We start from the raw sequence: 13,502 nt of genomic DNA on the forward strand, positions 1-13,502 counted from the left end.
GGAATGGAAAAAAAAAAAAAAAAAATCAACAAAAGCAACTTAGCTAGTTCTTCAAAAACAATCAACAAAACTGATCAATCTTTAATGAGACTGAATGAGAAAAGGCCTAAATTACAAAAATCAGAAATGAAAGTAGAAACACATACTACCAATGGTAAGAAATAATAATGATTCTGAGAATACTATAAACTGTGTACCAATAAACTGGAGAACCTAGATAAAACAGAAAAATTCCTAGAAACACACTACCAATTACACAAATTGAGAAGAAATAGAAAATCAAAATAAGCCTGTAGGGGCTGGGGATTTAGCTCCGCGGCACAGCGCCTGCCTGGCAAGTGCAAGGTTGTGAGTTCGATTCCTGGTACCAGAAAAAAAACAAACAAACAAAAAACCAAAATAAACCTGTAATGAATAATGTAATCAGAGTCCAGGGATATAGTTTGGTGGTGAAGTGCCGGCCTGGTAAGTGCAAGGTCTTGAGTTCGATTCCTAGTACTCCCCCAAAAAAGTAATCAAATCTGTAGTCAAAAATTCCTAAACAAACAAAAAACAAACCAAAACCCTAGGTCTGGTGGCTTCCTTGGAGACTTCTACCAAATATTTAAAGAAAAAACCAACACCAATCCTTTTCAAACTTCTCCAAACAAATGAAGAGTGACCATTTCCTCACTTACTCTGTAAGACCAGAATTGCCCTGATACCAAAGTCAGAAAAAGACTACAAGGTCATTATTTCAAAAACTACTGGTGCAAAAACTCCTCGACACAAGTCAATTCAGTAGTATACTAAAAAATTACAGACCACAATCAAGTGGGATACGTTCCTGGAATGCAAGAATGGTTCAGAACACAGTAACTGATCACTATAAAGTACCTCAGAATAAAGAAAAAATGACCAAAACACATGATCACCCAAACTGACGCAGAAGAGTACTTGACAGACTCAGAACAAATAAAACTACCTTCTCACAGTGAAAGCCATTAATGAAAAACCAGGAGTGAACATTTCAATCAAGAGAAAGACTGGAAGCTTTTCCTCCAAAATCATGAACAAGGTAAGGAGATCTGCTTTCACCTTTTCTATTCATCACAGTCCTAGAAGTCCTGGCCTGAACAATTTGACCAGAATAAGAAATAAAAGGCATTTAAATTGGAAAGAGAGAAGTAAAATTATCTTTGTATGCGGATTATATGTAGAACATACTCAACTATCCACAAAAACCTGCTTGAACTAGTAAGTTTATAAAGCAGAGGGTAAAAGCTTAAACTTAAGAAGGAATAAATAAAAGGAAGATATCCATGTCCACAGATTCAAAGACTTATATTAAGATGTCAATGCTATCCAAAGCAATGTGCAGAATCCATGTAATTCCTATTAAAATCCGAAGTGTTTTTTCTAGAAATAGAAAATACCTATCTGAAGATTCACACATATCTCAAAGGACCCCTACACAGTTAGTATGATCCTAAAAAACAAAAATAAGTTGGTGGATTTACATTTCCTGATTTTTGAAACTTACTACAAAGTTATAATAATGAAAACAATACAGTGTTGAAATACAGACCAACAGAACATAATAAAAGGCCAAGAAATAAATCCTGAAGTACATGTTCAAATGATGTTCAGTAAGTGTGCCACAGTCATTCAGTGGAGAAGACAGTCTTTTATACAAATGGTGTTAAGAGAACAGCTACCTATATGCAAAAGAATGGAGTTGAACCCTTATTTCATACCATATACAAATATTACTTCAAAACAGGTCAAATGTCTAAATCCAAAGGATAAAACTTGTAGAAGAAAACAGGACAAAAGCTTCATGACTTTGAGCTGATTTCTTAGATATGAATGATTTCTTAGATATGACACCAAAGGCATGGGCAATAAAAGAAAATAATACACAAACTGGACTTCATGCAAGTTATAAAAAGGATCCTATCAGCCAGGTGCAGTAGTCCCTGTTGGTCAGGAGGCTGAGGTCAAAATTCATTTGCGCCAAGGTGTTTGGGGCCAGCCCAGGCAACACAGCAACCCTTGTCTCTTAAATAAACATTTTTAAAATAATACAGACAACCTGCCATTTAATAAAGACACGAGCTGGGCATTGTGGCACATGCCCATAATCCCAGCTACTCAGGAGGCTGAGGAGAGTGAATCAACAGTCTGTGGCCAGCTTTAGCAACTTAGCAAGACTTGTCACAAAATACAAAATAAAAAAGGCTGGAGATGTAGCCTGGTGAGAGCCTTGCCTCGCATGTGCAAACCCATGGATCTGAATCACAGTTCTGCCTGCCCCCAAAGAGGCCATCAACATTATAGAGATCAACTCAGAGAACGAAAGAAAACAGGTGAAAATCATGTGTGTGGATAGGGGATTCATAACTAGACTATACATTCTAGATATTAAATAATAACAAAATCTTAAAACAACAACAAACCTTAAAACAAAAAACGAGTGAAAAATGGGAAAGGTATTGATAGACATTTCCCCAAAGAACATATACAAATGCTCGATAAGCACATGAAGTCAACGGCACTAAAAATCAGGGAAATGCACATTAAAATCATACTAAGACGCAACTTCACATCTTTCAGAATGGCTGCTTGCGAAGATGAGAAAGCTGTTGGCAAGGATATGGAGAAACAGGCCTTGCCGTGCTGCTGAAGGAAACAGAATCACCATTTGAAAAATGGCTCTCCTGTCACTATGACTCCTCAGTAGCTACCTGCGCATTTGGGGGAAATCTCTTACCTCAGATTACAAACCCTGTAAAATAACTTACTAAACAATCCCTATATAAGCAAGGTATAGAGAATAAAAAACTCTTCTGTAATAGCTCACCTTCCACAAGCAATCTGAGTGACAATGCTTCCCATAAGTTCAAAAACTTTTCTTGGGTTTATCTCATGACTGGTGGAATTATGACCCAACTGGCCATATCCTCCAGCTCCAAAAGTAAAGACTCCACCTTCCTAAAAAAGACAAAACCATGTATTAGACCACCTGATAAGAGAAAATACCTGACCTTTGGAAATATATTATCTTTAATATGAACTCAATTTTTTTCTCTTCTACTGTCTTGAAAATTTAACAAAGAACAGCTGAATTACAGGTTGAAAGCTAAATATTTTCATGTTGAAAGTTCAAGTACCTAACGTTTTCACTATTGTAAAATATCCAGGTAAAGTCCTCATTAAATACTGACATCACTGCATTACTACCCCATGTAACATTGATAAAATTTCACAAAAACCTAAAAATGGTATCACCTTCAACTGGCAGGACAGTCATGCTATGAACATAAAAGCTATTCATAAAGAGGACACAAAACCAGAGAGCACAAATACAGCAATTTTTAGCATGTAATAGTCAAGACATTGAGATGATCTTCCAAAATTCTAAAAACACTTACTTAGAGCAGACAACAACACAACTACAATTAGTATTTTTCAGGTCACAACTTTCTTCATAACAGTATGGAGAAATTTACACATATTGCAATGTAAGGAAATAAATTTCAAAACAAGAGTAAAAAGAAAACATAGCAGTATTTTGCCAGCACATATATTAAAGAAAATACAGGGAAATCATCATATAACCTTCATTGTTTCAATTCCTGGTAAAAAGGTAAAACCATTGCTACCCCCTCCTGTCTTTGGGGAGGTACTTTAAGAAGAAAAGGCACTATATTAAACGTAAACTGTCATCAAATCACTTCCTGCATAAACGTTCAATGGCACGTATCTTTAACAGATGAAAGGAATATAATCATAACACTATTATCAAACTCACAAAATAAAATCTTTACTATTTACAGCATATCACAAATAATAATATCCAGTTGGTAATGTTAAAAAAAGTAAATGGGTTAAAGTGTATCATCCTAATCAATCTCCATTAACCTTAATGCATTTTGCCTAGATTCATTATTTCTTCAGAGCACAAAATGGCAATTTTCTAATTTTTTTCATTTATTTTAGATTTATTAGTTTCAGAGTCTTCTTATGAAAAGTTGAGTTCACCAACTATTAAATTACTCTAAAATACAATCTGTAAATATAAGTCAGAATAAACACTTAATTTTTTCTTATTATTTACTGATTTTCTTGAAGAACGAGTTGTTGCCCTAGCAATTCCCAAAAGTAAGCAATGAACTTTGCTTCTACTGATTTAAGGACAAGACAGATCATTATAAACTCAGATTTTTATATAGTCGACGCTTTTCTAGTCATTATTTCATTTTGGTATCCAGTAAAATCTCCTCCAAAGTAATCTTTGCTTTCTTGCACCATCAAATACCCGAAAGTATTCTCATACATTGTTTTGTTAGTTTTTGAAAGTGGGTCTCACTACACTCCTTAGGCCTGGTCTCAAACACCCGGCCAAGTGGTCCTCCCTCCTCAGCCCCCCAGCAGCGGCTTCCACAGGTATGTACCACCATGCCCATATTCTTGTACACTTTTTGCCTTAGGCATGGGGTCACAAGCTTCTCTAAAAAACCCTGGTTCCTTTAAGTGAAGAATCTATGCACTCAAGGGATATTTAGTGCTTCTTGATCATACATGACTCATTATTTCAAGGGCCTTTCCGTGGCCACTGCAAAAACAACAAAAAATATAAAATATATTTTTAGAAACAAAAATAATTCAAGGAGCCAGATGTGATGGTGCACACCTGTAATTCTCAGCTGCCTGGGAGCCTCAGGCAGAAGAATCCCAAATTTGAGGTCAGCCTGGGCAATTTAGGGAGATCCTGTCTCAACATAAAATTTAAAAAGGACTGGGAATGTAGCTCAGTATAGAACACTTGCCTGGTATGCTGCAGACCCAGTACCACCAAAAATCAAAAACCTAAGTAATAAAAAATAACAAATTTATACTAATAATTGTGATCTAAAGTAAAATCTGTAGTTCAAACTTAATTCCTACAGTTTTATATCTACTTCCCTTAATCTGAAAACCAGTTATAATTATACACTGTTTTACTATACAGTGTATGTTGTGATTTAAAGAATGTCAATTTTATTACCAATAGTAAGCGTACAGAATGCAATTTAGGATTTCTTTGTGGATTTGGCTTATCTTTGATATATCTCCTCTTAATGAACTTCAAAATACTTAAAAAATACAAATAGCATATAATTATGTTCTATTTTAACCCTTTCTTAAAAGACATCTGTACTTTTCTCATTTTATTTAATTTGCTCTGGAGATCATTTCACAGCATTAAAATAAGATTTTCCTCATTCTGTGTTTTACAGTTCACTGCACTCCCCTGCACAAATGTGCTATTTGTTCAACCAGCCTGTGTGATTCAGGACTCCATTTGAACTTCAGCTAATCATTTGCTATTAAAATGATGTCATGATAAACATTTAAGTTTGCATCTTTGAGGTAACTTACTATAAGTGGGCTTGCTAAATCAAAAGGTTTATTATCGATATGTGATTTATATAACGAATATGAAAATGAACCAGAAAAAACCTGACATGTTTTTGGTGGTATCATTATGTACCAACACAGCCCATCATTCTAGCTGTTTGTACGAATCAGTCTTCAACTCTCCTGATGCAGTTTCCTTAATGTAGCTGTCCTGATGTAAGTCTCACATAAGAAAACTGTTTCATAAAATAATCCTAATCTGTAAGCAAGTAATTCTACCAGAAAAGCAAAAGATAATATGGATATGGAACATACATTCTGACTTAAAACAAGTAAGATATTTACTTGTGAGATATTTATTTGATTTTGCTAAATATAATGTATACATAATGTATAGCAGTGAAGAAATATCACCAACTATTATCTTCTGAAAAAACAAAAGGAATGTAGAAGAATAGTAGAATTAGCATTTTAAAAACAAATATAAATCCAGGAGTTAAGATAAGTTACTTGGTAGGCTAGATTTGCAAAGTATTAATAATCCTTGTAGCATATAAAACTAGTGTACCATACAAAATTAGACACTGTACAAAATACTTTTAAATACTATCTACCCTTATTTCCTCCAAATGACTAACATTCGTAAAACTTGCCAACATGATTAAAATAAAATTTTGGGCTGGACCTGGTGGCCCATGCCTATAATCCCAGCACTCAGGAGGCTGAGGTAGGAGAATCGCCACTAAGTTTGAGGCCAGTGTAGGGTACCCAAGTTAGTCTGAACTACATAGTAAGACTGTCTCAAAAATAAATAAATAAATAAAATTTCAGTAATTCACAATTTGAATGCTAAAATCAATAAAATAGAATTGGCAAGTATATGTAGAACTTTTTTACTGAAAGGCAAGTGAAATTTTTAAATTAACTTTTATAACGGGACATTTTATTTTTCCCACAGTGGAGATGGAACCTGTAGTCCCATTTTTGACTTTGACTTTCTGAAACAGCATCTCACTAAATGGCTAAATTGCCCAGGCTGGACTAGACTATACCATCCATTTGCCTCAGCCTCCAAGAGTGCACAGTTCACTAAATTTGACAATGATTAAGAATAATTCTTACCATGCTAAAACTTCCAACATGGTAGTAAATGCAAAAATTTAAAAGTCTGATTAAAGTTAATTCCTTATCAATTTTATATAATATGCAAGACAAAAGTAAAGAAATCAAATATCAATTTCTAATTTGGCCAATGAAAACTTGCCAGAGTCTTTATGTTAATATGAGTGACTACAATAAATAATATTCAGGAAAAGTTAGCTGAACGCCTTTTGCCTGGTTTTGGCCTTTAGGGAAGTGCTAGGTATTGAGCCCAGGGCCCTGCACATGCTGGTAAAGCCCCAGCCACTTAGCTGCACATCTTGTGTCTTCATTCTCATTTAAGGTCTCTCCACCAGAGCACTGAGCAGTGCTGGTACAGAAAAGGCACATGCTCAAGAAGGTGGGGAGCTCAAGACGGTGGCAAGACGGTGCTGAAGCCCCACTGTCCTTGTTTGGACAACGCTCAGCCTATGGAAAACAAAAACCCAGTCTCTTTCGCTACTTGTTATTTATAAGCCAAAGGGAAACTAAATTCCAATCAGGCAGAGCTATATAATACAAATGGGGTCAATATACATAACACGGCAAGCCTGATGAACTAAAATGGAACCATTTTATTCAAAATATTATTTAAGCAGTATTTCATATGAAGCTAAGAAACCCAACTCTACATATAATAATTCCTATCCTATAACCCTAAACAAAGTAAAACATGTTATTTTCAAAAACAAGTCTTTTCAAGACAAATTTTTGATACATTAAAATCACTCTCAAGTTTTACTGTAAACATGAAAACATTCATTAATTAAAAAAGAACTAGTTAAGTAATAACAACGAACGGTTAGAAGTACAATACCTTGGTTAGCGCAGCAGTATGATCTTCTCCACAACAAATATAAACTATCTTCTGAGATCTTAGCGACTTCAGTAAATTAGGAACATACCTATCTGAAAATTTCAATGAAAGATATTAACAATATCTTAAAAATAAAACCTTTTATAAAATGTGCTCCCTATAGTGTCCAGCACTCAGTAGACAATGATGACTGAAATATAATTTTAACCAAGTATGGTTTTACACTGTAAGACCTTGGGTTCACATGCCTATCTATTCATGCTACTGTGATAAAAAACAAATTTAGAATTAAATGTTAAACAACTTATGTGGCAAGCTCCACAGGACTTGGCAGTCAATGTATTTCAAGTAAGTCTGAAAATACTACTTCTGCTATTTGCAGCAAAAAATATGTAATTTCTTAATGTGGCATGTATTTCTTTTTTTTCCTTTGCTTTTTTGAGACAAGGCCTCTCTATGTAGTTCAAGCTGGCCTTGAATTCACTATGTACTTCAGGCTGGCCTCAAAACTCACGGCAATGCTCCTGCTTCAGCATCCCGAATGCTGGGACTGCAGGTGTGCACGACTGCAGGTGTGCACCACATCCAACATGTGGCATGTGTTTCTTACATAGAACTACTATTAATTCTAAGGGTATTATTTTTGCTTCTGATTACTAGTTGTTACTTGATCAATAACTTACTTTTATCCATTTCAGTCATTACGATTACGTTAAACTTTGTAAAAGTAGTTTCTGTATGTCAAATATGCAAAATCAGATCAAGATCTCACTGGTTTCAAGTAGTTATAATTTTGAAAATTCAAAATCTGCTTATTTTCAGGAATCTAGCATCAATATCAAAAGAAAAGCCCAACCAAAAATTCCTTTAATAACCCCAGGTCACACACACAGATTTAACACTTCATGTAACTTCCCCGAGTAAACCTGTCTCCCAGTGCTGGGGATCAAAGCCTTGCACGTGCTCGGCCAGCACTTTACCACTGAGCTACATTCCCAGCCTCTTCCCAAAGTAATTCTACAGCTTCTTTCCACTGTTAGTAGCCAACACTGGAACAATGCTGGTTACTAATTTTAAGTAATATTTTCAACTGCATTTTTACTTACCATGCAATAAAGATTGTCTAGATATACTTTCTATAGTGCAGTTTAAAATAAAAGCTTTTTTTTTTTTTTGCCTTCCCACCAGTCCCCTAAGAAAGATTTGGGCGCATTTTGCTCTGACACACTAAGAATTACTCATTCATCTCAAAAAATCACCTCTTTCCTTAAAAGTACATTTGAACAATAAGAACTTACCATTTTCATCATTAAGACCTAGCTGACCAAATTTGTTGCGTCCCCATCCAAAGATTGCTCCAGAAAGAGTGAGCACAAAACTATGGGCTCCCCCTGCTGCGACTTGCATGAACGGAATTCCCAGCAAAGACTTTATCAATTGTGGTGACGTCTGCTTTTTGCAGTCAATGCCTAAACCCAACTGGCCATATTTATTCTGTCCCCAACAGAAAACTTCACTCGCTGTAAAACAAGAATCATGAAATTATTTTTCTCTGATAAAGTTTCATTTGAGAATAATCTGCCAGTTTGCAACACTCTACCTCTCATGAGATGGAAATATACAGTCCTGTTCAGCAATTAAGTTCATTTGTTATCTAGAAACCACGCTACTGAGGACATTCTGTGTCAGTACCACTGGTGCAGACCACACTGAGGACCTCACACTCCTCCATACAGGACTGTCAAGGACCGTTTTCATACCCAATAACTCCTCTCCACAAGAACTCACTGAAAGCTTAAGGCGTCATTATCATATGTATGCAGTGATATTATAAAAATGCAGACATGGTAATTTTGCTTGACTTAAAGAAAACATTTCAGCACTTCCTCAGTGCTTGGAGCTGAACACTTCTAAGAGGCCTCCGGATTCCCATGCTCTGTCCTCGCTTCCCACCTCATTTCATGTGGTCTGTTCCCTTGTCTGCTACACTCTAACTACATGCACCTTCCTTCCCTCTCTCCAGCGGCCACCTCTCATTCACTCACTGTCCCTCCAGCTAAACCCTCCCCTCGTCACGGTCCACTTCCCCTCGACCTCCAGCGAGTGTGCCAGTCTCCACGCGCTGCCCGTTAAACATGCACACTGCAAACGTGTTCTTCTGAGCCCTTATCACAGCATGTAACTACACCATCATTTGTGTGACTGTCCCGTGGCAGCCAGTGAAGTCTTGTTTCAGCACTGTACCACTGGGAATCAGCAACAATTGAAACTCATGCACACTAAATGTTTATTAGATGAGCAGAATGCTGCCTCACACATCCAAGTGGTACAAGGGGGAAAAATGGTCACTGTCTACATTAGTAAAACCTTCAATTTATATTGAATCTATCTACCAAATAACAGAAGAGGAGCTGGCAAAGCAACAACAAAGAACACACACAGATGCCATTTTCCACACTGTCTACAGAAATTCAAATTCCCTAACTCAACAACTAAGGCCCTTTGTAACAGATCTGTCTTTACTTCAGCCTACACTGAAGTATGAGTTAAGCCTCCCACGACCTCACAACACCCAGATAAAACTACAAGCTGACACCCAAATATACCGCTGTGCGGACTCTCTGTCATTACTGCACTGTCGCAGTCACCAATGCCCCCCCCACCCCACCTCTCAACAGGCCCCAGCTCATGACAATCCCTACTGGCCCTTTCCTTACGCTAACAAGCCCATAAAGCAGAACACCTTTTCCTGTACATTAAAAGATTTACTTCTACCTTGACCAAAATGGTATGCTTTTTTCTGCCTCAAATATTTTATCTGAACCAGGTATTAGGAGGCTGAGGTAGGAGGAACCCCACAAAGTTCAAGGCCAGTTTACACTACACAGCAAGACTCTGTCTCAACACACACACCCCCAAAATAAAAGAAAGATTCAAAATTGTAAAGACTTTCTCCAAATTGATTTACAATCAAAATCCCAAGTTTCTTTCTGTATATAAAAACTAACCAGCTAATTCTAAAATTTATAAGCTATGAGAAGGAGCAAGAACCAAGGTAATTTTGGAAAAAGAATACCGTTAGAGGCCTTTCTGCCCAACTCAAGTAAGTAGTGAAACTGAAAATAAAGAAAAACAATGCTTACCTTTAGAAAGTGCAAGTGAATGGTAATAACCACAAGCAACCTGTACTATCTGGATATCTGACAAACTTTTAATATTTCTAGAAAACAAGAAGAGAGAGTAGGATCAGTTCATTCAATTTAACAAACGGATCTTGAGTGTCATTTATTTATACTATTTACTGACCACATACTACATGCAACTTTCTACTAATCTAGCAATTTACTCCTCTTTAGGAGGAGTAAATTTACCAAAAATTTACCAATTTACCAAAGGCCAATTTACCAAAAAATTATGCAAAATATCAGTAATGAAGATCTAGATGTAAAACAATTAATAGGTGTGATGACAAAATCCCTTAAAAGATAGTATTTAAGCAAAGAGAACTGCTCATGTATCAAGTACTCCTCAGAGTCCTCTTATAATTCAAATGTTTCAATATCAACACTAAAAATCTTCAGAATGTAAAACCTGACAATGTATTTGTTTTCTTTTGGGTTTTTTGTTTGTTTTTGTCTTTCTGAGACAGAGTCTCGCTATGCAATTCAGGCTGGCCTTGAACTCACTTTGTAGCCCAGGCTGACATTGAATGCATGGCAATCCTCCTGCCTCAGCCTCCCAAGTGCTGTTAGCCACATATTTGCAGAACAAATGTATATCACCTAATTTGCCTAAAATTGGTGTTTCACACCTGGTTTTAATATATGTTTTCTGTTATCAGGTTCCTTAAGAACCAATAGGAATTCTTATCATTCTTCTACCAATTCACAAACAAATGAAAGCTATTCCTTTCAGGCTTTTTATTTACACCTAAATTAGTGACATTTACTAGGGAAATGTAATCAATTCACATTATAATGATTAATAATAAGCTCAAATTTTGCTTACTTGTGATGCAATTCTAAAGGCTAGTTGAAAAAAAAAAACCACTACAGAAATGTGCTAACTTTGAGCATCAACCATCCCAGATCACCAGAGGCACTTCCCCTTCACCTGGTCATTCTATTGTTTTTCCTGAATGAATGTTTTCAACAAAAGAGGAGGGGTGAGGGAAGAAATATGTTTCTTATTTCCCTTTACCTGATACTGCCACCTGACCTGATTCTGCCAAATGAGAGTCCGGAGCAAGTTCTGAACACAGAGTCGATACCCGTGATTTTCGGGAAGCAGCTTCAGCAAATTGTGAGCAGGAGAAAGGAGAGTTACTCTAATTCTGTATTGTATTAAAGTTATTTTATTTAGTGGATTTATGTTCTTAACTATAAAACCTGAAAGTCGTACTGCTAGAATTTGGCAGAATCCAACAAATTTGCAGGATCCAGTACAACTTCAAATTTTCAAACATAACAAAATACCACTTTTCTGCAACAGCAAAGGTAAAGACTGGCAGTGCAAAAGCGGAATAAAAATACACGGAAATGTCCAGCTGTGCTGAGGTTACTAAGTATTTACTACAGCTGCTTATGCCCACTACACATGCCATCTATATGCTGATCTGTTCACTACTGTCAGTATTATGGGGAAAAACTACTTCAAGTATCACCTCTAATTCTCAAGACCAAGTAAAACATTTTCAAAATATTATATCACATAGCACCTTATTTTTCTCCTTCATGGCAAGCAACATTACTAATCATGAGGGTATGAGTTATTTAAAATTTGTCCTCTGCTAAATATCTGGCCAGGCTTTGCAGCTCATATCCCTGAGAATCCCTAGTGCCTACCACAGCTGCTCAGCAAATACAATGTAACAAATGCACTGTTAAAAAATAAATGAATTTGTAAAGTCGTGGAGACCTTAGTATTAGATTAGTTACAGATTGCCAAAGGGAAAAAGACTTCTAAATTTGCATAATGAAATAAATTCAATGCCTCTCTTTTCCAAATTATTATCTTCAGGCTCAGAATGTGACAAATGCCAAGCTCTTTAGCCACTCACTGTCTACAACACAGACAAAAACATGACAAACATTCCCTGGCATTATTGTACTGGAGAAAATATTACCTCCTTTCATCTTCAAGTAAGTTTACTAACACATTAATGATGAGGGGAGGGGCTTGCTTTGTTTTCTTAACTTTTAGGAATTAAAAAAATACTGTGAATGATGAAGTTTAATTTACCAAACTGGTTTCTTACATTCTATTTACCCTAAAGATAATAAATTAGAAAACAACTAACTAAAATAGAATTTTTATAACATTCATCAAAACCAAATTGTTTGCACTTTTAGTATGAAGACTAAGAACCAAAATAATAATAATTACATTAATGTGTCAAAAGAGAGGCAATATAGAAAAATGTAATGTGAAACATTTAAAATTTAAAACTTAAAATGCAGGGAGAACTAGCACAAATAGGTTTTTTTTGTTTTTTTACTACGATATTTGTCTCTTTTTCTCTTTTCCCCCCTACCTTTACCATCACGTTCAGTTACTATCATTTCAAAACAGCTCACTGTTCTCAAAAGATATTTTCTGTACTCTTCATGGTATCCATAAAGCAAGAATCTCTAACAGACAAACCAAAAAAATAGTAAGTAATAAAAACACAGCACCCTAGCAAATCACCCACCAGCAGGAGGAGACCGTAAAGGATCAAGAGGGAAAAATAAAAAGGCTGCAGCGACCCTCGAGCACATTACAAAGCAGCACTGCCTCTCGATGGCTTACAGCCACGGTGCAGTAAGTCCTGCAGTTAAGACACAGAACGACTGTAAGAACAAAAAATAAGACCCAATAATATGTTTCTTATAAGAAACTCATTTCACAACTGAAGACACATAAACTGAAAGTGAAGGAATAGATTACGATAGTACATGCAAATGGGATTCAAAAGAAAGCAAAAATAGGCACACTTAGGTGAAACAGACTTTACATCAAAAGCAATAAAAAGAAACACGGAAGGTCATACAATGATAAAAGGGTCAATTCAACAAGAGGACATAATAATATATACCCAATATGGGAGCAATTAAATATATAAAACAAATATCAATAGACCTAAAAGGACAGATTCCAATATAGCAACAATAAAAGATTTTAA

General features: G+C 35.9%; 1 protein-coding gene across 7 annotated transcripts in view; it reads right to left on the reverse strand.

Annotated features, from left to right (window-relative positions):
• The window catches only part of Herc4 (HECT and RLD domain containing E3 ubiquitin protein ligase 4), a 107,891-nt gene that overhangs the window by 65,090 nt on the left and 29,299 nt on the right, over positions 1–13,502 (reverse strand). For 4 of the 7 annotated variants that reach the window (XM_013514844.1, XM_013514841.1, XM_013514843.1 and 1 more), the window contains exons 5-9: positions 11,540–11,629; positions 10,483–10,559; positions 8,638–8,859; positions 7,340–7,431; positions 2,843–2,973 (exon numbers count right to left, since the gene is read on the reverse strand). In XM_013514844.1, the coding sequence (XP_013370298.1) occupies positions 2,843–2,973; positions 7,340–7,431; positions 8,638–8,859; positions 10,483–10,559; positions 11,540–11,629 (612 nt within the window). The remainder of the gene's footprint in view (positions 1–2,842; positions 2,974–7,339; positions 7,432–8,637; positions 8,860–10,482; positions 10,560–11,539; positions 11,630–13,502) is intronic. The other 3 variants (XM_013514845.1, XM_013514846.1, XM_013514842.1) reach the window with 2 other exon arrangements.

The sequence above is a fragment of the Chinchilla lanigera genome, unplaced genomic scaffold (genome assembly GCF_000276665.1).
Source record: "Chinchilla lanigera isolate Chin_1 unplaced genomic scaffold, ChiLan1.0 scaffold00024, whole genome shotgun sequence".
NCBI lineage: Eukaryota > Metazoa > Chordata > Mammalia > Rodentia > Chinchillidae > Chinchilla > Chinchilla lanigera.